The 27,500-nt window shown below is 41.8% G+C and overlaps 1 protein-coding gene across 1 annotated transcript in view; it reads right to left on the reverse strand.

Moving 5' to 3' along the window:
• Positions 1–27,500, reverse strand: part of col11a1b (collagen, type XI, alpha 1b) — a 210,906-nt gene that overhangs the window by 178,667 nt on the left and 4,739 nt on the right. The window contains exons 2-4 of the mRNA XM_037547674.1: positions 18,525–18,689; positions 16,184–16,397; positions 9,270–9,432 (exon numbers count right to left, since the gene is read on the reverse strand). Of these exons, the coding sequence (XP_037403571.1) occupies positions 9,270–9,432; positions 16,184–16,397; positions 18,525–18,689 (542 nt within the window). The remainder of the gene's footprint in view (positions 1–9,269; positions 9,433–16,183; positions 16,398–18,524; positions 18,690–27,500) is intronic.

Genomic DNA, 27,500 nt, shown 5'->3' on the forward strand with positions numbered 1-27,500 from the left:
AATCTTCTATTCAAATTTGCCTGTTTCACAATACGCTGCACTACTTTCGATATTAAAGATAATGAAAAGGAACTTGGTCTTGCTGACTCTCGGCATCACTGGGGGTCCACTCCATTGCGGGGGTGACTTCATCACTGTCTCTGGACCAACGACGCCGTCATTAGGAGTTCGGTTGAGGTGCATTCTTCATTCAGCGTGTGCTCAGGTGAGCTACATGGGCTACGCAACATTCGTCGGTCTGCTGCTGTCGGTTGCTGTATTGGTTAATCTTCACTAAGACAACTCTACTGCTGATCATTGCTGTCAATGAACAATGTAAACCCAATTATAAGATTGAATGGTAAAAAAATTAGACATTCAATCGTGAAAATATTTGATTGTGAAAAAAAACTACCTTTACCTCGACTATCTGCCTCATGAGTCCTGCCCTTTTTCCCAGCCCAATGGTAGATTAATAGGATGCCAAAGCGGGTTTTTGGAGCCTACTTTTCTTAGTGAGACCAGAACGTCTAACAGGAGGCTGGACAGTGTACTGGAAAGCATCTTCACCCTCCACACAGGACACCAGTGTTAGGGAAAAGGGCTCTTTGGTTGAAGGAGTGAAGAGCAGCTCAGTGAGGATTTAAATATCCACACAGTTCTTTACTGGCTTGAAGAGGATGCAGACAGTTGATAACACATAGGCAACCGGATGGGTAGGATAAGCATGGGTGGATGGATGGAGGAATGAGGAACGGAATAATGGGTGAATAATCGATGGATGAGGAATGGATGGATGCACAAAGAATGAATGGTGCCTGGATGAATGGCTGGATCAGGAATGAATACAAAAGGCTACCAAAAGGTTTCACTCCATTGGTCATTTCATGACTGAAATGCAGCACTCATGGTGCTGTGGACCCATAGCTGGAGGCCACCAGTGGAGGTAGAACATCTCCCATCATCTGCTTGTGTGAAGTGACATCTGATTTACAGCCCCTGACGATCACAGTTGTTTCCAGGGAATCCCACAGCAGACAGACACATCAAACTTCAATCCAAACCCCATGTGCTCTGCGCTTGTTCATCGTAATTCAGTGCGATCGCTCTGTCTGCACGATGTCTAACACATGTCCTCTGAGGAGCGTTAATTAGACGGCAGTATGACGCGCCAACCCGCTGCTAGAAGTCCCTAAAGCCTGGGCCAAACCCCACAGGAGCACAGAGGGGTGCTGGCTCTGACCGCACGCTCCGTCGGCCAGCACCGAGAACACCACCCAAAACACACAGCCACTCCCACGGACTGATGAACATCTCACAGAGTCAAGACTTCCTTCACTCCTATAAAAGACGGTTCTCCAAGTGTTCTTTAGTATAGAAAGTGTTTTTATGTAGACCGGGAAACACTCGAAGAAGCACGTTTAAACTTTTCTTCACATGGTGAAACGGTTCAGACGGAGAGTGTGTGGTATTTGGTTCTATATAGCACCAGAAAGTTCCTCTCTTTTTACAAGCTTGACATCACAACATTTGGTATATTATATGCATCTCACTGCTGTCGGAACTAAACCATGTATCTCCAACGGGAACTTTACAGGAGAAGGAAAAAACATACTTCGCTTTTAATGCAAGTCAATGGAACCAGACTTTCGGTCCAAGTAATTTTGGGCTGGTTCTTTCGGTCCATTCAACATGAAATTTAGAGACAGTGTAAAAGGCAATGGGTATTTTCAAATTATGTATGTATGCGACATACAGCACATTCTCCATCAATCCGTAGAACCTTATCACCATGGAAACACCAATTAAATCGTGCAAAGGGTCCTTTGAGTGTTCGTGGTTCTTTATAGGACCATTTTATCTTGAAGAACCATCTTTTCCAAGTCTGGACGTTATTATGTGCAGTCACTGTTTGAGGCTCAGCTAAATATCAAGGATTATATGTTACTTATTATACTCTTTTGTACACACACACACACACACACACACACACACACACACACACACACACACACACACACACACACACACACACACACCTTTGCAGATTCCTGTCATACATTATTCAACATCCACATTTGCCAGCTCATCATCTGCTCTGGGAGCACAGCGGGACTTTGGCTGCACGCAGGCAACAATTACTGCATGTTAAACTCATTTTCTGCCATTACCAAATTACAAACACCATCAGAGCACAAAGCACATCTTTCTTGACTAATAATGTTAGTTTATGTTCAAATTCAAGCTCAAGGACTGGAGTAATTGAGCGTAGGAAAGCCAAAGCATGCAGGCATGCAAAACATATTTTCTTGACTCAGAACATTATTAATAAAATCATTCCTCCACCTTCCTCCTGCAAACTGAGCAAGGGAAATGATTCGGTGCGACTCTATTTACAAACTTAACGAGTAAAAATGTGCAAGAAAAGCTTAAATAGTCCTATAATACTGTAACAACCTCCTACAGAGAAATATTACATTTACTGACCGAGTTTTGCTTGTGTAGTAAAGGAATAATATGCATATGATCATAATCAGAGGTGGGCGATACGGCAAAATCTAATATCACGATACTTCAGAAAGTTTATAATACATGCTACATCACTGGCGTCTGATCAGTTACAGTAGACAGTAGTGCCACATTAAACAAACAAACAAACAAACAAACAAAACATAGAGCCCAATTTCCAAAAACGTTTTTGTGGTGCAAAATGTAAATAAAAACAAAAGCATTTAAAACCCACCTTTCATTGAAAACAGAACAAAAAGAGAAATTTTTCAAAACATTTTTTGCGCATTTTGAATTTGATGTCAACAACACGTTCCAAAAAAGATGGGCAATAAAAAGCTGGTAAAGTTGTGTAAAGCTAAAAAATATATAAATAAATAAAAACTTGTTGATTGACAACAGGTCAGTAACATGATTGGGTATAAAGAGCGTCTCAGAGAGGCGGAGTCTTTCAGAAGTAAAGATGTGGAGGGTTCACCACTCTGAGAAAGATTAAAGCTGAATGATATAAACATGTTTTATCAACATCTGCTGCCGTCCAGACGACGTCTTTTTCAGGGAAGGCCTTGATTATTTCAGCCAGATGAGGTCAAACCACATTCTGACTGTATTACAGCAGCACTGCTCCGTATTAAGAGTCCAGGCGCTAAACTGACCTGCCTGCAGTCCAGACCGGTCACCACTGAGAACATTTGGCTCATTATGAAATGAAAAATACGACAAATGAGCTCCTGAAACTGACAATCAGCTGAAATCCTGAATCAAACCAGAACAGAAAACATTTCACTGTCAGAGCTGCAGCAGCGTCTCCTCAGTTCCCAAACACTGACAGAGCTGTTAAAGAAGAGCTGATGGACTCAGCGGGAAACAGACCCGTCCCAACTTTTATGGAACGTGTTGTTGGCATCAAATTCACAATGGGCAAATATTTTTCAAAAAACAATCAAATTTCTCAGTTTAAACATTTGATGTGCTGTCTTTGTGGTATTTACCTTTAAAAATATGGTTTATATGATTTGCAGATCATTGCATCCTCTTATTATTTACATTCCGCACCGCACAGTCCATCTTTTTTGGAAACGGGGTTGTAAAATCTATTAATCTAATTATTTGTATGCAACATTTTACGCTAAATCCAATTAAATGAACTAATTAGGACCTTTTTTTTAACCAAAAACGTGTTAGAAAGTGTTTTTAAATACTAACGTCCATAATATGCTCAGAAAGCCACACTGGGACACACTGGGAGGTCATTTATCACCAGAACGATAAATACGGTCGTGTTGCCCGGCTCTATGCGATGTTTAGCCCGGATGAAAAGCTTCTCGGGGCTTGTTGTGCCAACTGAGATGATGCTGAGCGTCAGGCACTGCAGATTTACTCCACTGCTAGCTGCGCTGTCTGGCTAACGTGGGCTCAGAGAGGAAGTGGGATCATATTTTCTAGAGGCTGTGTTCCAAGACATCTCTGACCTGGAGGGGAACATTTAGCAGCCTGTTCTCATTAAACAACATTCCTCCAGCTCACTTCAAAGAGCGGCTAGCGAGATATTGGCTTACAGGTTAGGCTAATTCTTAGCTTAGCACAGTCAGACTGATACGCATCCATGCGCCGCTTCCTTAAGGAATACAATAATGGCATCGCTTTGTGTTTTTATGGGAAGCTCTCGTTTCTGTGGCCTGTAATAGTCAGTAGGGCCTGTTTTCAGAGGTTTATAGCGCCATCTATTTCCCTTTTATGGGTTTGTTTGAGACAGGACAACAGCAGGTGGAAATTCCTTTCGGTATTCCGACCATAAATTCCAGTTTATACGGAGGTTCGGCCAGTGCAATCGAATATAAAGCTTCACTGCAATAATCTTACGCTGGCACTGCTGCTCATTGTTATGATTATTCCGTAAAATCGACTGTTTTTTAAGAAAATAACTTTGGAAGCTTGAGCAGCGTCAGTCTCGGTGTTTGGATGTGGATCAGTAAATCAGGATAGGATGTTTTATATGAGCTTTAGCGATTAAGAACTCCGTCATTGATTTAGGACCAATTAAACCCCGTTACCATGCCTGATCATTCAGCGCTGAACCGAAAGCCCTCAACTCGTAACGATCACCATCTGACTTGGCCGTAAATCAAATCAGTTCCGATTACCCCGGCACCCTGGTGGCACCGCTGCCCCGACTTCACAAGAGCTAAATATCCATCAAAGAGTGCAGCACATGGCGCAGCTGCCAAAGCAGTCCTTATCTCGGAGTACATATCAAAGGCATTGTTTTGCTTCTCATACTGAAACTACACTGAGCATTCGTTCATATAGAGACACACACAAAGTGACCAGCAGTGACCGCGCCTCATTCTCAGCTTGTTTTCACATGGACCAGGAATGATCTGCAAGGTCTGAGTCATAAACCCAATCCCAGAGATGCAGGTTTACAGAGTCGGTTTCCCAGACGCACCAGACTCCAGACCAAACAAGCGTTTTCACTGGTGAATCACATCGAGTTCAGTCCCAGACTGAGCAACAGCCCAAGACGTAGTCATGTTATAACCGAAACTTGGGGGGACGAGCATCCCTGAAACCCCTCCTTCTTCCAATCTAAAGCCCTAGAAATTCACACCCGCACTTTCCGTTCCCATGACGACGTGTTCAATCCACACCATCATCCCATCTCCCCCCGTTCCTGAGTCCAGCATCAGTCCTACTACAGCTATGAGGGTCTACAGGCGTTCTACCCCTCACACTACCTCCACCATGTTGAAGGTTCAGTTTGAGTCACAGAATCAAAATGTACACATTTCTCTTTGATCATTTCAGATGTGCATGGTGTGTTAGCTGTGTTAGGCTATGGGCCCCAGGAGCAAACCACAGCCTTATCTATACCGGCATGGCTACTTCTGTTTCAGCATTGCACAATATTTCTGTCAAATTTGACCAATAATACGCTGTTATACACTGTCAGAAATAGCATATCACTTTTAGATGAGTAGAATTTCTATAGACGTTTATTAGAAATTAGAAATAATTTTAGAACTGAAAAGGACCAATTTACCCAGAGATGATCTGATTTGGGTGTTTATTAATGTCTACAAACTGAAGGATAACAGGAGATTGATTGTGAAGTATACACACTGATTGTGCAGGTTGGCTTTTCATCCAGTTGTGCGCCTTAAATCTAAAATCTTAAATCAGGTCCTCCAGGTGAAAAGTTGGTATTTGTTCCTTTTCATAACCGAATGTTTTAAAACAGAGCAGTAGAGTAAAAGCCTGGCGGCGAGGCGGGGCGGGGTGTGTGGAGTCAGTCCAGCTTAGAACAGGTCATTTCAGTGGACTATGGTTCAGTTATGTTCCCGGACCAAAGGCACGGAGACAGAGTCCCAAAAGAAGAGCTCTGATGGACAAAGGAAGCCACCGGGGACGGCGGGGAGAGGGTGCGGTGCTCAAACGGCTGATCGTTTTCAGATTTTTTGGGGCTGTCTAATAGTTTTGTCTTTTGGCACCGAGACTTAGGTTTGAGTTTTCATGGGTGTATCTTTATTTTGGGAAAGTATTCCAATTAGTAGGAAAGAATGATAAATACCTCCTTAAATATTATGAGTGTCCAGTAAAATGTCCATTACAAGAAAACAGATGCAGCAGGACCACCCCCCCCCAAAAAAAAAAACAAACAAAAAACAAAAACAAAAAAAAAAACAATGGATTGAAATTGTCCACAAATTAATTCGAAAGAATTACATTCATGTTACAACTGAGGATGGAATACTTTACAAAATTCTGAGAGAAATTTGCTGTTTGTGTTTATTTGTATTTTGCACTGAAAGTTATCCAACAGTAATTGTAAAATAATAATAAAAAAGGAAATGTCCATAGTTAGTGTGAAGTGTTGACTTGCATGGTGCTTATTAATGGTATTCGATGACACCACAAATTGCACTGCCACGATTTTGGTAGGCGACTCCAGGTTCATGTAGCAGCGATGTAGCAGTTTGTTATAACAGATCTATAGCAGTAACACTATTTTTTGGGAACTCATTTTTTTTTAAATCATTTTAAAGTTTATTAACTGATATATTTGAACACACTGACTTGATTTTATTTGATTTGTTGCTATAGAGATAATGAAAGCTAAAATCTTATATATATAAATCGTATATAAAGTAGCTGAGATTTCCTGCTGGTTACTAGCGCCCCATCCAAAACTGCATATTAGCTCACTAAATAGAATCAATCAATCAATCAACTGATCAACCAATCAATCTTTCAACTCAGAACGGCACTCATAGCCAAGCAAGTTACACAGGGATTGAGAAAAAAAAAAGTTATGATGAAGTTTATCGACTAAAATCTAAATCAGCCAGACAAGATGATTTTTTTATAGAATTCAAAATTACAGCTCAAATAAGACATAAAATAGGAATAAAATATATAATGAAAACAAAAAAAACTATAATAAGCCATAAGAATTGTTTTTTACTAAATTATTTACTAAAAACAGAAAAGAATAATAAGCAATAAGAAAAGCTGCAATAAAATAGCAAGATGAAATAAATGTAAAATATAATAAAATTGAATAAAAAGGAGAAAGGTCACTAAAACAGCTCCAGGCTGTCTGAAGGTGGTCAGAGAGCGGAAGTTTAAAATGATCGAGTGAGTTTTAGAGACTCTGTAGGGACTTCAGCTCTGAGCCGAAAGTAAAAGCCAGTGCAGTAGCATCAGGAGTGCACTCATTAGTGCAGTGGGTGAAGTTCAGAAGTGTGTGGTTTGGGACGTGGCATTAGATCAGCCAGGGAGACGCCATCAACAGTCCAGCAGCTCCAGTGGCTGATCACAGCTCTGCTGAGCTGCTCGTGAGATGCTCATTAAAAACTTACAAGCCCGAGTTTAAGAAGCATTTATTGAGGCAGCTTCATATTTACCAGCATCTTTTGGGAATACGTTCTACGCCTGAGGCCCTTCAGTGTAACTGCGGCTCCATTTAAGGTGGAACAGAATGAGAAGAAGCCAAATAAAGAGTGCTTTATCTGTGTGTATGAGTTTATTATTTAAGAGCTTTGACAACTTTGGTGGCCACTTTTATTAGTTTTTGCAAAATATCTCACAATGGAACGTTCTGAACAAAATTACATTTTGGTAAGTGCAATTACCTTAAATCTAGTTGACATAACTAACATTTCTCATTTGGAGACTGCTGTGAGCTTATTATAAGATTTTAAAAACTTCTTTCTAAATACTTTTGCCTGTGTTGAGTGATTTTAGCAGCCAAATGGTCTCATTACTGGGGCAGATCATTCAGCATGTTTTATCACAATAAAATTAGCTGCCAAGTAACTGAGATAATTTAAAGAAGTAAAAAAAAAAACCTCTCATAATAAGCTTACTGCATAATCCAAATCACTGAATCCAGGTGTTCCAGTCACTTCCATGGCCACAGGTGTATAAAGCCGAGCCCCTCGGCCTGCAGACTGCTTCTACAGACATTAGTGAAAGAATGGGTCGCTCTCAGGAGGAGTGGTACCGTGATCGGACGCCACCTGTGCAGCAAGTCCAGTCGGGAAATTTCCTCACTACTAAATATTCCACAGTCCACTGTCAGTGGGATTATAACAAAGTGGAAGCGATTGGGAACGACAGCAACTCAGCCACGAAGTGGTCAGTCACGTAAAACAACAGAGCGGTCAGCGGATGCTGAGGGGCATAGTGCGCAGAGGTCACCGACTTTCTGCAGAGTCCATCACTACAGACCTCCAAACTTCATGTGGCCTTCAGATCAGCTCAAGAACAGCGTAGAGAGCTTCATGGAATGGGTTTCCATGGCCGAGCAGCTGCATCCAAGCCTTACATCACCAAGCGCAGTGCAAAGCATGGAATGCAGTGGTGTAAAGCGCCGCCACTGGACTGGTTTGGCGGTTGCCAGGAGACGGTACTTGTCTGACTGCATTGTGCCGAGTGTAAAGTTTGGTGGAGGGGGGATCATGGTGTGGGGCTGTTTTTCAGGAGTTGGGCTCGGCCCCTTAGTTCCAGTGAAAGGAACTCTTAAAGCTTCAGCACCAAGAGATTTTGGACAATTTCACGCTCCCAACTTTGTGGGAACAGTTTGGGGACGGCCCCTTCCTGTTCCAACATGACTGAGCACCAGTGCACAAAGCAGGTCCATAAAGACGTGGATGAGCCAGTTTGGTGTGGAAGAACTTGACTGGCCTGCACAGAGTCCTGACCTCAACCCCATAGAACACCTTTGGGATGAATTAGAGTGGAGACTGTGAGCCAGACCTTCTCGTCCAACATCAGTGTCTGACCTCACAAATACGCTTCTGGAAGAACGATCAGAAATTCCCATAAACACTCCTAACCCTTGTGGAAAGCCTTCCCAGAAGAGCTGAAGCTGTTATAGCTGCAAAGGGTGGGCCAAAATCATATTAAATCCTATGGATTAAGAGTGGGATGTTACTCAAGTTCATATGCGTGTGAAGCCAGATGAACGAATATTTTGGCAGTATAGTGGACATCAGACATGCCAAGTAGATACTTGCCATGTCACTTGCCAAGATACCTTTTGGAGTGTTTTCTGGAGACGCATCTAAGGCGTCCACATATCTGTTCATGTGTTTGTGGTCATTCTGGTCTGTGTTTTTGGTGTTTGTCCACCTGCAGGGCTGTATCTGCAGTAACAGTGATGAGATGAGCTCCATCAGAGCTCAGTCACAGCTCACCTACCAACATGGAGACGGCTGTGGAGGAACTGGCCCATAGTGAACGGATCAGAACAGAACAGACACAGAAAAGCTTCGTACCTCAAAGACTTCCTCATCCAGGATCCTGGTGCCGAAGACCGTGATGCCATCGGTGTTGATGACCGCCTTGTCACTTCTGTTCAATGGCTTGGTGACCTTCTTCTTACAGTCGACAATCATCGTGACGGACTTCTTCTCCACGCTGATCGCCACGCGATGCCACCTGAAGGGCAAGGAGCAGGTTAGATGTGTTCTCACAGTTCACACACACACACACACACACACACACACACACACACACACACACACACACACACACACACACACACACCATTTTAAGCTGATGTTTTTTTCAATAACCTAACATATTATAGCCAAATAAGCAACATCACACACTCTTAAACAGGCTGGCTCTTCAAGGGTTCTTCCCTAAAGAAAATTGTTCTGTATAGAACCATGAACACTCAGTGAACAATAAGATTCAATGGTTCTTTTTATTGTGAAAGGGTTCTTGAGGTCAATGAAGAATGTGCTGTAGATGGTTCTATATGGAACTTTTTTGAAAAGGGTTCTAAGTAGCACCAAAAAGGGGTTGGCTATTGTAATAAGGTTGACATGGTAACAAAAGAAGAACCCTTTTGGGTGAACAAACTGAAAAAACCTCAACCACAACACTTTTAACATGCAAAGGGTTCTTTGTGTGTTCATGGTTCTATACAGAACCATGTTCTTTACTAAAGAACCCTTAATAGAGCCATCATTTTTAAGGGTGCACGTCTTCCAACTAGAGCTACAGAACCACCAAATTCAAGCTGCCTCTTCAGCGTAAAAAGGTGAAAGGCGCCTTCTAGAGCCCGTGTTTGGTTTGTCCGCTCTGGGGTGCTCTAGAAACACGGCGGTGGCAGCTTCTGCTGGAAGAGGAGCTGCTCCCTATGTAGATATGAAGGGCTCATTCTCAGATTACAAACACAAAAGATTAAGATTACGAGACCCTTATTGGTCCCACAACGGGGAAATATAATCTCCGCTTTTAACCCCCATGAAGTGAAACACCACATACACACTAGTGAGCACACACACTAGGGGGCAGTGAGCACACTTGCCCGGAGCAGTGGGCAGCCCTATCCGCAGCGCCCGGGGAGCAGTTGGGGGTCAGGTGTCTTGCTCAAGGATACCTCAGTCATGGACTGTCGGCTCTGGGGATCAAACCGGCGACCTTCCGATCATGAGGCTGGTTCCCTGACCTCCAGCCCACGACTGCCCCTTATTCATAGATAAGGATTCATAGTTACAGGTGATCATACACGGATGAAAACATAGTTTGGTTCATATATTCCAGAGGTGTGGACTTCAGTCTTAGGACTGAGACTCAAATCCAACTGTAGTCACCTAGACTCAACTTTTACCTGAACACCAGTGACTCCGACTTTGACTCAGATTGAAGCCGCATGACTCAGAAAGACTGCCAGACTGCCATGACTTAGCAAGGCAAGATGTTGTTCCCATGCTTTACTAAGTGGTGGCCATGCATTAGGATCTCATTCCCATGCCTTACTAAATTGTGGCCATGCATCAGGATCTCATTCCCATGCCTTACTAATTTGTGGCCATGCATTAGCATCTCATTCCCACACCTTACTAAGTCATGGCTATACGTTAGGATCTCATTCCCATGCCTTACTAAATCATTGCCACGCATTAGGATCTCATTCCTATGCCTTAATAAGTCATTGCCACGCATTAGGATCTCATTCCTATGCCTTAATAAGTCATTGCCACGCATTAGGATCTCATTCCCATGTCTTACTAAGTCATGGTCACGCATTAGGATCTCATTCCCATGCCTTAATAAGTCATTGCCACGTATTAGGATCTCATTGCCATGTCTTACTAAGTCATGGTCACGCATTAGGATCTCATTCCCATGCCTTAATAAGTCATTGCCACGTATTAGGATCTCATTCCCATGCCTTACTAAGTCATTGCCACGCATTAGGATCTCATTCCCATGCCTTACTAAGTCATTGCCACGCATTAGGATCTCATTCTCTTGCCTTATTAAGTCAGCAAGGCTCTGTAGAATATCGATATTTTTGATTAAAGCAAACATCTGCCGGAACGATCCAGATGCCACTCTGCAGCTCTACTGAACAGATGTTTCCTTCACTTGCTGAGTAAGCGAGCGTTGGTGTTGAGGCTGGGACGGTGCGGTGGAGGACGTTCCTGACCCAAACCTCCAGAGAAGAACTTACAGAAACGCTCTCATTTCAACACACATGCTTTCTGTCCCCGTCTGAGCGGAATTCTGCCTCTCATACTGAATCAATTAGAGTCGTTTCACAAAGCGGCCATTCTGCCTCGACTCTCTGACAAAGCTGCGTCACGCTTGTTTTCTCAGACTGAAACATGTTGTGCAAATACTTCAGAGACAATGATTTATCAGCCCAAAGCTCTTTGATTCACAAACTGATTGAGCTGCTTTGATCAGGCAGACCGACTCTAATACAGAGAGAGATCTTGTTAAAATGTAACGGTGTTTTATGCCGAGATCAAGGAGCTTTCTTAGATTAGTCTTGTGTGATTGTGTCGGTGATCGCTGATGAACGCAGCTCTGAAATGCAGACCTGATGAGAGCTAGCTGTATTTACTTCATCCACTCTTCAAAAGGGTTCTTCAGTAAAGGGAACGGCTCTATTTAGAACCACCAGCTTTATACAGAATCGTTTTGTGCTTATATGGTTCTCTGCATGGTGAAATGCTTCTTCAGATTGATGGAGAAAGTGTTGTTTATAGTTCTATATAGCACCAAAAAAGGTATTGTTATGATGTCAAGGTTTCAACAACAGAGGATGCTTTTTTGGTGCTAAATAGAACCATATACAACACATTCTCCATCAGTCTGAAGAACCATTTCACCAAACTCAAACTTCAAACAGATGGTCCTTCAAGGGTTCTTTAGTAAATAGTGTTTCTATACAGAACCATGAACTCAATGAACCATTTGCATGCTTAAATGCATGGATAATGTGTTGTTTATGGTTCTATATAGCACCAAAAAGGGTTCTTCTACTATAATGATGTCAAGCTTGACTGAAGAATGAGTTAATGTAGCACAGAACAGGTGGTCAGTTGGAGAACGTCACTAATATGACATTAATGATTTAGAACATCATACGGTCAGTGGTGGACAGTACCTGAGTACCTGAGTACCTGAGTATCTGAGTAACTGAGTACCTGAGTAACTGAGTAAATGTAATTAGTTTCTGTACTTTAGTATTTTTGGGGTATCTGTACTGAAGTTTCTCCGTTCTGGACTTTTTCCTTTCACTCCACTACATTTCAGAGTCTAATATCCGACTTTTTCCTCCTACATTTTGAGAAATCTGTCGTTCCTTTTGGTTTCTGTGTGTATAAAAACGTCACATGTCAAAACGAAAGAAGCGCAAAGCCAGAGCACCAATCAGGGCCCAGCGGTCACTTTGTTTAGAGCTGGTTTTGACCTGTTGGTCATACCGACCCAGTGCAGCACGCGGTTCAACGTCAGCGCAGCAGCGTAAAACTTTGGGAGAGTCTGTTCAACATAAATGATGAACTAACCTAACTTTGTGTAAATAGAGCTCAATATAGAAATATGTCCACATATGCAGTCGAGACTGACGCGGCTTTTTTCTGAATTTCTACAAACACCATTTCATTTTATAGTAAATGAGTTTGGGCTGGTTTATGTTTATGAACAGACGCCTACAGATCAACATAGTAAAGGAGCTCATCTGTGATCCTGAGTTTAAAGCCAGTTTTTATTCAACTTAAACTTGGAACTAAGTTGTAAATAAATCTGAAACTGAAACTTTGCTTGTGTGTAAAAAGTGATTTCAGAGCCACTCGGTTCTCCCTGATGGAAACTGTTTACCTTCAGTGTTTTGTGCTTCTGATCATTTTAATAGACGTCAGCGTCACTAATTAATGAAGTTCTATTAAAAGACTGGTTTACCAAGAGAGACGCTGGAGGACTTTCACCTGAAATGAGTTCATGAAGCCAGTCTGGTTATAAAAATGATAACAGGACATCAGAGTCAGAATTACTCTTTTAGTACTTTTGCTTTATACTTAAGTACATTTGAAGGGAAATACTTTAGTACTTTTACTCAAGTGGAGGTCTAAAGGGAGGAACTTCTACTTTTACTGGAGGAATATTTTACCCTGGGGGTCTCGACTTTAACTCAGGACATGGTTTGTGTACTTCGTATGGTATTGATGGTCAGACGCCGTCCTTCTTAAACATTTTCCACTCTCCAACCACAGAAGCATATCAAATTTCTCCTGAGCGCAGGTTATGAAACCCTCAGCGTTGGGAATCGCAGGGTGGAAATGATCATAAAGGTAGACGCCAAAAACCACATGACCGGCTCCAACAGCGGCTCTCAGACTTTCCCAAAATCCATAGCAAAAAGCAGAATTGGACTCACTACAAAACACAGAGAGAGGTGGAGAGTCCATCTCAAACATCCTGACTCAGAGAGCCATGCGGCGGTCCCTCATAACCTGGACGTTTTAATGGCCAAAAATATTGAACCGAGCTTTAATCTCATTAGGTGTGAAAGTGGGTGGGACGTGTACCAGTTTTAATGACATACACAGCATAAAACCTCAAAATAATCACACTGACCAGGGCGGTGACGGTAACCGTGGTCATGTGATGTGTCCTGTGGGGTTGAACTCATTATTTCTGTGCTGGTGAAAGTTAGAGGTGCGTATGATGTGTGATATGAAATATAAACACAATGATCTCTTCCATCCTGTTTAAAGACCTTTAGAGAAGCAACTTTTCAGTTGCTGGTCACTTCACGTCACGTCTATTAAGCATACAGGAGTTTGTTTTGTGTGCGTTTGATTATGTAAATGTATTATAAATATGCACATAAATATACTTCAATTTCCATTCTCTCATATTTTAGCTATCGTCTAATATTTTTATTTTTATTTATTTATTTTTTATGGAAGGTCAGCTTTAACACCTCAATTTTCCTTTGTGAATCTGCGAGCCTGTCTGCGAGCCTGTCTGTGAGTCAGTCTGTGAGTCAGTCTGTCTGAATCTGTTTGAGTCTGTGAGTCTGTCTGTGAATCTGTCTGTCTCTGAATCTGTGAGTCTGTCTGTGAATCTGTCTGACCGTGAGTCTGTCTGTGAATCTGTCTGACCGTGAGTCTGTCTGTAAATCTGTGAGTCTGTCTGTGAATCTGTCTGACCGTGAGTCTGTCTCTGAATCTGTGAGTCTGTCTGTGAGTCTGTGAGTCTGTCTGTGAGTCTGTCTCTGAATCTGCGAGTCTGTCTCTGAATCTGTGAGCCTGTCTGTAAATCTGTGAGACTGTCTCTGAATCTGCGAGTCTGTCTCTGAATCTACGAGTCTGTCTCTGAATCTGTGAGTCTGCGAGTCTGTCTGTGAATCTGCGAGTCTGTCTGTGAATCTGCGAGTCTGTCTCTGAATCTGCGAGTCTGTCTCTGAATCTGCGAGTCTGTCTCTGAATCTGCGAGGCTGTCTGTAAATCTGAGTCTGTCTGTGAGTCTCTGAGTCTGTCTCTGAATCTGCGAGTCTGTGAGTCTGTCTGTGAATCTGCGAGTCTGTGAGTCTGTCTCTGAATCTGCGAGTCTGTCTCTGAATCTGCGAGTCTGTGAGTCTGTCTCTGAACATGCGAGTCTGTCTCTGAATCTGCAAGTCTGTGAGTCAGTCTGTGAGTCAGTCTGTCTGAATCTGTTTGAGTCTGTGAGTCTGTCTGTGAATCTGCGAGTCTGTCTGTGAATCTGTGAGTCTGTCCGTGAATCTGCGAGTCTGTCTGTGAGTCTCTGAATCTGTCTGTGAATCTGCGAGTCTGTCTCTGAATCTGCGAGTCTGTCTCTGAATCTCCGAGTCTGTCTCTGAATCTCCGAGTCTGTCTCTGAATCTCCGAGTCTGTCTGTGAATCTGTGAGTCTGTCTGTGAATCTGTGAGTCTGTCTGTGAGTCTCTGAATCTGTCTGTGAATCTGTGAGTCTGTCTCTGAATCTGTGAGTCTGTCTCTGAATCTGCGAGTCTGTCTGTGAATCTGTGAGTCTGTCTGTGGTTTTAAGGTCCGATTGTGAACCTTCAGGGAATTATTGGAGAACGTGTTGTATATGGTTCTATGTAGCACAGAAAGAGGTTCTTCTCTTTTACACTCTTAAAACAGATGATTCTTCAAGGTTTCTTTAGTAAAGACAAAGGTTCTATAAAGAACCATCAGAACTCAAATCATTTACATGCTTAAATGGTTCTCTGCATGGTGAAATTGTTCTTCAGATTGATGGGGAATGTTTTGTATATGATTCTATACAAAATGTTATTGAAAATGATTCTATAAAGAACCAAAAAAGGTCCTTTGCTTTTGGTCTTATAACAGATGATTCTTAAAGAGTTCTTTAATAAAGACAAAACGTCCTGTATAGAACCACCAATACTCAAAGAACTCAAAGAAGAAAGGTTCTAAGGTCTGATTGTGAACCTTAAATCAGTTTTTCCAGGTGAAAAGTTCGTATTTGTACCTTTTCATAACCGAATGTTTTAAAGCGGAACAGTGAAATACGAGACTAGGCGTATGGAGTCAGTACTTAGAAAATCTTAAGTATTTTCTAAACTTAAAAAACATTCCAATGGATTATGGTACAGTTATGTTCCCTGGAATTAGGTTAGCCGATCCAGCATTCAAACACCACAGAGCAGGTTTCATTTTGCCCTGACTAGAATTTTTATTTATTTATTTATTTATTTATTTATTTATTTATTATTCATGTTTTTTGGGGAGGCATTGGACAATACGCTAATATTGACTCAGAGCAATAAAACCTGGGGAAAATCATCAACCAAAGTGTTGTGTAATATCCCATAATTTTAGTCTCTGACTTCATGACAGGGATTCAACACCATTTCATCTCAGTGCAAATGTCATGCCTGAATGTTCACTTACTTGCCGTCAGCTAGATTGATGGTACGGAATAACGGGTAGTCCTCTGGGGCTGGTTTTCCATGCTGGTCTTCATACAGGAACACCGGAGTGCGGCCGACTTCCACGCCGAGCTGCTGGATTCCCTGCTCGTTATACACGGACAGCAGGAAGGACTGCAATCCGGCCTTAGGCTTGATGGTCATGAGGATGGAAAAGTCCTCAGGGAAGACTCCACCTGAAGATTCCACAGATGAAACGTTACGAGCCACGTATGACCTGGGAGTCCTTTGTGGTTTATATTCAAATAGTAAATGTGAATTAAGGCTTTGTCCACATTACAGGGCTGAATCTGGTTTTTTTGCCTTAATGTGACTCAGATCTGGTGTTTTCAGAGCAGTGTGGACACACAAATCAGATCTGAGACACTGGCCTGGTTCAGACTGACCGCCCAAATCTGATTTTTGACATGTCCAGATGGATGTTTGATAGAGCCTTTTGAAAAAGGTTCTACATAACATCAAAAAGGGTTCTACCTATTACACTCATCAAAAGGTGGTTCTTCAAGGGCTCATTTGTGAAGGGAATGGTTCTATATAGAACAGTTTACATGGTGAAATAGTTATTTGCACGGTGAAAAAGTTCTTCAGATTGATGGGAAATGTGATGTTTATGGTTCTATATAGAGACATTTTGAAAAGGGTTCTATATAGTGCCAAGAAACACATTCTCCATCAATCTGAAGAACACTGAAAATGGTTTTATCTAGCACCAAAAAGGGTTCTTCTATTGTACTCTTAAAAAGATGGTCCCACAAGGGTTCATTAGTAAAGGGAATGGTTCTATTAAGAGCCATGGGTTCTATATAGAACCAGTTGGATGCTCAAATGGTTCTTTGCATGGTGAAATTGTTCTTCAGATTGACAGAAAATGTGTTGTATATGGTTTTATATAGAACCTTTTTGAAAATGGTTCTATATGGCACCAAAACGTGTTCTACTATTATGACATTAATCTTGTACAAGTATCAGAATCCTTTTTGGTGCCATCTAGAACCATAACACAACACATTCTCCAGTAATCTGAAGAACATCAGTTTAAACTACAGTTTGATCTTATGGTTTTGTCATGTTTTCAACTTTTATAAAATAATGAAAATGTTTATGAATAAACGAAAAGAAGTACAGACTCAAAACGTTCACACAGAATGGAAATCATATCCTATTTAAATGTTATTTATTAATTAGCTCTGCATTTGTTTACGTAATTGTGTACTTTCATTTAAAGTAATATGTAACGTATACATCAAAAGTCCAGCCGCACTTTGAACACAGTAGCTATTATAATACAAAATAAAAGCCCCTTTGAACTTGAGCTCTTCGCCGGGGGCAAATGAAGCTGGAATAAGAGTTTAATTGTCTTTTCTGTTGCCACATTAGGTTTATAAGCTGTGAGAGGAACAGTGGGTTTAACGATGAATGATGTCAGCGACAGCAGAGTGAAAGCAAACTGAACGGCCTGTGACGGAGGTTCTCCTCTCGCCTTTGCTGAAATTTCCAGGCTTCTGATGTCATTGATTTCTGCCAAAAATCACACAAATGTAATTGTTAATTCAAACTGCGGATTTTTTGTGCCTCTTTTTTTTCCCTTTGCAGTCTGGCCAGTTTGGAAGAGTCCCAAATCACTCAGACTGGGAGCCTCTGTTAATGAGTCTTTAGTAAACGAGCACATCCTGTCATTAGCAGAACAACAAGCTGCTTTAATGGCCCTCTCAGGCTGTTATAACACATAAAGGTGATGTAGCAGAGTTTGTAATGAAGTCTGAGAGCTGAGACGGATTCTTCTGTGGAGAGCATCCTGAGCAGCTGCATCATCGCCTGGTTTGGGAATTGCACCGCCTCTGACTGCAAGACCCTACAGCGTATAGTGAGGACAGCTGAGAAGATCATCGGGGTCTCTCTCCCCTTCATCATGGACATCTACACCACACGCTGTATCCAGAAAGCCACCAGCATTGTGGACGACCCCATCCATCCTTCACACATCCATCCCTTCACTTCAAACCACTGTCTCTGCTAAAGAACCCTTGAAGAACCATCTTTTTGAAGAGTGTTTGAAAGCAATATATCACCAAATAAGCTCTTTTACTGTTGTAGAGATGCTGATGAGGGTCTCGGGCCCACTCGTGCGGAACTCATTCAGCTTTAAGCAGAACGTAATGCCAAAATAGTGCAGACCTGTTCAAACTCTGAACTGATAACAATGTAAAGGTGGATTATTGTAATGTTTCACAGTCTTTAAAAAACACTGAAACACATCAAAGAGCCATGCTGGTGTTGTTACTAAGCGACAGGTGTGCATTTACCTGAGAAGAGCTGCTTGGTGGGTGTGCTGAGCTGAGCCTTTTTCCCAACCCTGTAGGCCACATCTGGTTTGGATCCTCTCCTGATGGCACAGAAACCCTGTGTTTTCTTTACTCCTTCTGGGGAACTCGGGAAGTCTAGGACCTTCAGGACATCCACTGGGTCAGCTGTGAGGAGGAAGAGTTGGGCGTCATGATTAAAGCGACCACCAGAACATCCATGTTCATCATATTTACAGGGGAATAAACACTGAGGACTGTCTTCAGTGTTTGGCTGCACTCTGGCTTGGCTTGGACGTTCAGTACTTTAATTAATAGAACTTTTACATTATATAAAACAGTAAACAGTTTATTACAGAAGCAAATCTGATCCTAATTTAGGAGTCTTATCCTGTCTTACGGCATCTTATCTCCAGTTAGGCAGTCTTAACCTGCTAGATCAAAGTCTACAATCGACTGTCTTGTCTGTTTCCTATGACCTGACCATAAACACACAGCTGAAATATAAACACCTCATCAAAATAATGTCAAAATGTGAGTTGAGCTGCAGTTACTGATGTAAAAACAGTCAAACAGAACTAAAGTGTGAGTTGTCAATGCTGTGAGAGCGCCCCCTGCTGTTTATCAGAGCACCCCCTGCTGTTTATCAGAGCTCCCCCTGCTGTTTATCAGTCGCCCCCTGCTGTTTATTAGAGTTGAACCCCTGCTGTTTATCAGAGGCGCCCCGTGCTGTCCATCAGAGCGTCGCCGCTCCACAGTTTCAGTCTCCATTTCCCAAACGCTTTAGCTGAGCGCGCTAACGTTCCTCATCCTAATAAACAGACACTCGTTCAGCTCCGCCTCCTCATTATTCACCACCATCACTGTAATATTCCAACATCTACATTAACACAGGAAGGTGATCAGAGGGGCGGTGGAAATAAATGGAGCTCATTATGCTGGTAGTGAACTACGCTGCCTGACTCAGCCGCCTCAGAACCAGAGAAACGGGCCTTAAACAGAAGTCAGGACCCTGCTGGGGTTCATCCTAAAGTTAGGACAGGATTTAGGATTCAGTCCGGTTAGGATGTTAATCTGGAGGTAATGATGAGATGATGAAGGGAGGAGCTGGAATTCTGGACGAGCTACTGAACTAAACTCATCATGCCATCATGGCTGAGATTCCAGAGTTCAGATGTTTCTGTAATACAGCTGCAGGTCATCTTTTACTCTTTTACTCAGTTAAATATTCATGACAAATTTTGACCAGAGGTACCAAAACTTTTGCAGGCTACTGTATTGATATTAGCAGTACAGAACATAAAATATAAAAAGCCAAAAGTGTTTAAGATCCATATCAATACATCGTTTAAATGCTTTAGCCAGACTTGCTGTCTGTGTTAAAATGATCTGATGAACGCACCAGTAGAAACGATCCAAAATAACTTGTTCCATTAAGTTTTTTCTGTTTTTCCTTCTCCTATAAAGCTCCCAGTATGGATGAAGCATAGCCCACATTACAGTCTGCTGTATATGTTGTACATGAGTGCTAATTCTGTCCAAAAACTGGTAAAATCCTTATTATAAATGCATTAAACTGAGTAAACAGTTGTGCTTTTAATTAATATTGTCTATATCGTCGGCCAGAAAAGGGAAACGGTTTGAGACAATCAAATAAAACTGAGCTCTCAGTAAAACTGCTTCTGGCATCTGACTAAAGTTCAGCGGCAGTGAACAATATAAACTCCTAACAGCCTCCAGCAAGTTCTTACAGCGCACAGGCGTAGCGTGGATAACGCTTTAAAGGGCCCATATCCTCCACTTTTCCTCTTATCGTTGTTCACTGCGGTTCACTGACAGCTTTTGTGTGATTTTATGTACCATAATTTTTATGTTCTTAGATTTTTGTCACATCTCTTTCATTTCTTAGAATTAAACACACTGTGCCTTTAAAGCTGAAATACACAAATGAGCGCTGTTCTGATTGGCTGTCTTGCTCTACGTTGAATGGGTGGGGCTAAACTGCTGTAGCTGAATGGTGGAGCTAAACTTCTGTAGCTGAATGGGTGGGGCTAAACTGCTGTAGCTGAATGGGTGGGGCTAAACTGCTGTAGCTGAATGGGTGGGGCTAAACTGCTGTAGCTGAATGGGAGGGGCTAAACTGCTGTAGCTGAATGGGTGGGGCTAAACTGCTGTAGCTGAATGGGTGGGGCTAAACTGCTGTAGCTGAATGGGTGGGGCTAAACTGCTGTAGCTGAATGGGAGGGGCTAAACTGCTGTAGCTGAATGGTGGAGTTAAACTGCTGTAGCTGAATGGTGGAGCTAAACTGCTGTAGCTGAATGGGTGGGGCTAAACTGCTGTAGCTGAATGGGTGGGGCTAAACTGCTGTAGCTGAATGGGAGGGGCTAAACTGCTGTAGCTGAATGGGTGGGGCTAAACTGCTGCAGCTGAATGGGAGGGGCTAAACTGCTGTAGCTGAATGGGCGGGGCTAAACCGCTGCAGCTGAATTGGCAGATGTTCAAATTCCAAACGTCTTTGTTTTGCAGTTTCCAGATTTACAGTTTTGAAACTTTTGCAATGTTTACAAGCAACATCAAAGAGTTTTTGTATGATTTGGGCTCTTTAAGGCAACAAACACACTGTTAGTGAGCACCTGCTGTTCATTACGGGTAAAGACAATTATGAGTTTTGTCTCGCTGACGTTTGGTAGACTGGATGCTCAGGGCAACGTGTGGTTGTTGTTGCAGGCATGTGATCATTTTTTGCATGAGCGCCGACGTCGACTGACAGCTTATCACCTTTTTTCCAGCTACTGTTACTGCCAGTGAGCCAGTTGTGTTTTATGAGAAACTTGTGCAAATCCTAAAGATCTGAAGAAGAACCCAGAGAGGTTAACCGCCTGTAGGCCAGTTCACAAAGCCAAACAGCGCAGGAGTGACGGGCGACGGTGTCGGTCAGCGCTCCGCTGTGGTTCTGGGAGCTCCACAGGCCCCAGGTTTTACAAGAGGCTTGGCTTAAGCAGCGTAACGCAGAGTGTAGTCCATCTTGTTGTTATTACCCGTGTCAAAGTCATGCTGATGCTTTCATCCAGCGATAACGGAGCATTTCAGACTGTTCCCAACTGCTCCGTCAAAACGCTACAATGGTAAATAGCACTGATTTACTGTATGATTAATACGGGCACTTGGACGGTGGGCGCAATAAAACTTGGTGGTGAGTAGCGCTGTAACGTCATGCTGATCTACTGCTTTCCCTGAGCCTTTCAGGACCTGCCTTTGATGCAGCGAAAGGGTGGGGGGGGGGAAGAAAAACGCCAGGCTCTCAGTCGGTTCTGATGAATGGGGTGGTACTTGAAGTCAGGAAGATAACCATGTTCCACAGCGTCTCCTGCTCATGGAGAACAGATTGGACTCATCACCAACATCAGTCAGCCTGTCAGACTGTCTTGCATAAGCACTACGGCATGCATGTGAGACCAAACAGACAAAGACCAACTACATTTAGAGCCGGTTATTCATTCAGTCTAACGAGAAACCTGAGCCTGAACTCGTGATGCTTTTTCAGGTTGAGAAGTTCAGAGAAACATTTGAGATACTGAGGAAGAGCAAACAAGTGTAGATGTAATCAAACTCACACCTGGCCAATCAATAAACATGTCTGGGAGGGGCTTCTTCGTCACCGAGTACATGCTGATGAAGTATCATGCAGAAGAGCAGCCATTTCCCATTATAAGGTCACTTATTCTTCTTCCTCTTTATATGAGCTCACATCAGATACTAGTATGTATTGTTTTATTGATTACTGGTACAGATATAAGATGATGCTTGATTTATTATAATATGGGATTCGATTACATCAGTGCTTGTTTGCTCTTCCTGAGTTCCTCGGTTTCCCCCGATTTCTCAATCTAAATTTCTCAGGTGGTTTAACTCGATGTCCAGCCAGTCCAGTGACAATAGCTGTGAAAGAACACATTTGTGGGCGGAGCCTGGCTTGGAAAAACCAATTTACATTTATTATTATTATTCATTGGTAGTTTGGAGTTTTGAGGGACTCACGGATCTAAAGGCTCTGAAGGAAATTCAGTTCTTTTTGGCACCAGAACATTTCAGAGCTGAGGAGCTAGATAACTCAGCTCACAGACGCATGTGTCTGGTGGTCCGTTGGTCAGTTAGCACACAGGAAGCATCTCTTTCCAAGCCTTAAAGACAATAAACCACATATCCACGCTCAGCCCTGAGGAGATCCTTCACTCCTCCCCGTCTTGATCAGCGAGGATTTCAACAGGCTTTTGTTTTCCAAACTGACTGGCATCACAAACAGACATATTTTCCATCCGATCTTCTCGTCTCAGACCCAACAGCAGGCCTGGGAAAGTTCTTTAGAGGATTCATAATGAAGCCCCTCTCAAACTTCTACTAAATCAGCCCCACAACACAGGACATTATAAAGCTCAAGGCCACCAGCAGCTTCATAAAATACAAATGACAAACTCTGTATATGTTGGAGATAAGAGCTCGTTCTGTTTAAAATGAGACAGAAAGCAAAACACTCGCATATTAAACTCCCCAAGTCAGGATTCTGACGCTGTTGACTTTACTATAGAGCAAACTGCTACAGCTCACAACCCGAGCCCTGGGAATATTAAATGTATTCTAATAAGTCATTAATATATTTTAAAAATATATAAAAAGAATAATGTATTATTTCAACATATTACTTTTGGTGTATGCATTGTTGCATATCTACAATGAATTGTTCAGTATCTACTGCAAATTATTCAGCATTTACTATGAATTATTCAGTGAAACTATCAATTATTCAATAACGACTATAAATTATTCAGCACCTACTATGAATTATTCAGTAAAACTATCAATTATTCAATAACGACTATAAATTATTCAGCACCTACTATGAATTATTCAGTAAAACTATCAATTATTCAATAACGACTATAAATTATTCAGCACCTACTATGAATTATTCAGTAAAACTATCAATTATTCAATAACAACTATAAATTATTCAGCACCTACTATGAATTATTCAGTAAAACTATAAATTATTCAATAAGAACTATGAATTACTATATCTACTATAAATTGCTCAACTCTGTAATGAATGTAGTTATGAGAGTGAACGCGAGTCCTTCGAGTTTAAGAAACAGTAACAGCCGTTATTGTGAACTTGTTGGTTTTCCCTCATTGCAGTACCATATGGCAGGGCTAGGGAGGAAGTGCTGATCCCACACTTCCTGTCCCTTAGAAGTGGCCAGGTGGAGCTGGGCGCTCAGAGGACGGCTCTGTGGGGACGGTGAGCATCCTGAAACCATTAGGGCTTTGGCACGATAGCAGAAAGTCCACACTCCAGATACACACCAGCAGCGGCAGATAATCAGGCGGTTCATTAGCTCAGTCCATGAAATACATACACTGTGATAACGAGCATCGCTTTCGAGTAATGAGTCCGTAATCAGCCCGAGGATGTGAACGTGAGCTTTAGGCAGGTAAATCTGAGGGAACTCCAGTTTATTTCATCCTGTTCAGGTGGCCACTAAAAACACATTCCTAGAGCCGAATCAGTCTGGCTAAAGCGCTCGTCCTGTAAACGACTGGAAAAGGTCGTGAACTCCTGCAACGAGCTCTTGAAAGACTTTCAGAAAGAACCGCAAGAGATAAGTCCAGACTGCTTTAATGATGCTTCATTGTCCCCGATGACCAGGCCCGGCTTTCTTGATGTGGTGGCGAGATCTTCCCCCAAATTTTTGACAAGTCATCAGTCTGTCGAAGGTTTCCACGCGGAATTGCCTCTGGAGGTTAGAAATAGTGCAGACTATCGGCCTTAATGAGAGAGAGTTTTAAAAACTGGACAAATAGCCGTCCACACCCTTAAAGCAGCCCAGCTAATAGTCTGGAACTCCTCTGAGCTTTGTCCAGAATGCAATGCTACTGTTTTTTTTTTTTTTCTGTTCTACGGCACGAACTGAAGGTCTCTTTGTGCTCCAGAATGCCTCTCACTGGGGCCGCATACCTAAAGGCCTCATATATTCCAGATGTGGAGAGCTGGCCGGCTCAGGAGGGCCACGCTCACAGAAGCTTTAAAAATACTACAATATTCCAAATCCATTAAAAGCACAAAATAAGCATGAAGTAGCCTTGAAGAGCAGTGCCTTTCCTTTGGCTTCCTTTCATTATACAGCATATTTTATTCATTAATTCCGTGGAGATTTATGGACGATGCACACTGATAAACGTTCCTGTAAATGTGCCAGTTTAACTGCTATTATTCATCATTCCTGCTAGAGATCTCTCTCTGCAGAGGCATTAGCAATAGTGTAGGCAATAAACTGTAAATAACATCCCAAAACTATGTTGGGCAATATTATTATTATTATATCAAAATTAATAATCTGCTTCCCGTTTTTTTTTAATCACTGTTTGTAATTTAAACTATTTTAACATTAATCTGCCTTTCATGCTTTAACTGGTCTAAATTTGTGTCGCTTAAAAGTCTTAAAAGGATTCCACAATTTTTTCTAAATTTCTGAATAATTCAGTTCATAAACAAAGAGATTCAGAGGGTTTGGTGTGAAACGGTTCAGATGCCTTTACAGTGGTGGTGATGGGAACCAGGCGTCGCCATGACTACGACACAGATACAGACACTTTATTTACCATCCAGAACCACCAGAGAACCTACACGAGTCTTCTGAGCTTATATGGAATGTTGATGATGGAAAACAGTGGAAAATCTGGAATACTGAGTTTTCTTTGGGGACTATTTTGCCGCACAGCGCCCTGCATGTCAAGTTTATCTAGAACTGAGCCCCAAACCGCTCTGGACCACTCGGTTTACATCTTAACCAGTTAATTTTGTAGAATTTTTGAGTTCCCCTCCTTTTCAGCAAAATGTGAATGACTAAAAACAACAGTAATAAATGCCAACAGCTAAATAGAAAAATTAAAATATGACATTCCCAATTTAATCAACTGGCTACAACCGTGAGGGAAATATGCTGTTCGTCTTTCTAAGGAGAAACATCATTACCTCACATAACTGGACAATCAGATTAAAGGGTTAGTCACTCGTTAATGAAGACAATTTTTATAAAATTTAGCATCAAATCAGTAAATCAGTAGGCTAGACTTTTTATCTAGTGTCACATGTAAATGAGCTCTGCTCTGATTGGCTGTGCCACATTTAAAAAGCAAGCTATGCTAGAACACTCCTTATATCCTCAGCATGAATGGGCGGAGCTAAACTGCTTAAGCTTGAATGGATATGTGTTGGTTTTTGTGACATCACTGAAACCATGAATTCAAAACTGGCTATTTGTGTAGTTTAGTTTGCATATATGTACTGTATGGACAGGAGAGTGAACGATAAGTTTAAAAACTTTAACAACTCATTTCAGAAAAGAGATGAAAATGAGAATTTCCATGATTTGGGGCCTTTTAATGAATTCAATTATAAATCCCTAAAGGAAGATGCTGCTTTACTTGTGTACTAAATAAATCAGGCTGTGATTAGCTTCTGTAGCTTAGCGTGGACAAGGAAGGTGGTTTTGATTGTCGTGCAGAGTGACCAATCACAAACTTTTTAAGACAGTGCTACAACAAAAACACACCCATGAGAAACAAAGTGCATCTTTTTAAGGATTCAAACATGTAAATATCTGGATGAAGATATAAAAATGTGGTGATGTGAACAAAACAAACTCTAAAAAGTTTAAAACATCCTTCATTAAAATCTTTCTCTGGTGCTCACCAGCGTTTAGCTTGATAGATAAAATATTTTCCAAGGATACCGATAAAACATGCTACATGGATCTGTGAACACGCAAAGGTGTGTCCATACAATCAGAAAGCAACTGACAACAGTGTGGGAGGAGCATCTGAAGCTGAGAGTACTTGCACTGGTGGGCGGAGCCAAAAACTGATGCAATGCTGAAAATATTAATATAAGCAAGATATTAACATTAGCAATATGTACACTATATTAACACTGTGCACTGATAACAAGCTGGGTGGTCTTCAGCCCGGAAGACACAGTGTCCATGATTTCCTAAAAGAATTTCAAATGTTGATTCGTCGGACCGCCGGACCCTTTTCCACTTCCCCTCAGTCCATTTTAAATGAGCTCAGGCCCAGAGAAGGTGGCAGCGTTTCTGGATCCTGTTTATACAAGATCTCTATGCTCACAGAACCATGTCTGTTTTTAACGCAGTGACGTCTGAGGGCCCAAAGATCACGGCCAGCAAATACTGGTTTTCAGCCTCGTCCCTTGTATCCAGGGATTTCTCCAGATTCTGAGTCTTTTAATGATATTCTGCACCGTAGACTAAAGTTCTTTGCCGTTTTATGCTGAGAAGCGTTTTTCTCGAATTGTTGCTCTATTTGATGGTGCAGTCTTTCACAGAGTGATGACCCCTCCTCATCTCTCGACCTCTCGGACATGCTCTTATAGATCAAATCATGTTACTGACCTGTTGCCAAATAACCACCAGGTTTTTTAGCTTTACACACAACTATACCAGGCTTTTGTTCCCACGTCCCAACTTTTTTGGAATGTGTTGTTGGCATCAAATTTAAAAAAATGGGCCAATATTTTTCAAAAAACAATAAAATTTCTCAGTTTCAACATCTGATTTGTTGTTTTTGTATTTTGTACTGCATTTTGTTTATATTTACTTTTTTGTGCAGCGTCCCAACTTTTTTTGAAAACGGGGTTGTAAATGAAATGCATTATTATTGTTGTTATTATTATTATTATTAAACAGATATTGACATATGTGATATATTGTGATGTAGCCACATCTCAGAAATTGAAAGCCCTAATTTTTGGACTCCAGTCCAGTCAGAGTAACAGCTGGTATAAGAGCTGAAGCGACTCTTCAGCTGCTGAACTGTTTATTGTCACAGTCAGGATTGGCAACCAACCTGGCAATTAGAATCCATTGGAAAGTTCAGGCCGGCTGTAAGACGAGCATGCGGAA

Source organism: Pygocentrus nattereri, chromosome 19 (assembly GCF_015220715.1).
Source record: "Pygocentrus nattereri isolate fPygNat1 chromosome 19, fPygNat1.pri, whole genome shotgun sequence".
NCBI lineage: Eukaryota > Metazoa > Chordata > Actinopteri > Characiformes > Serrasalmidae > Pygocentrus > Pygocentrus nattereri.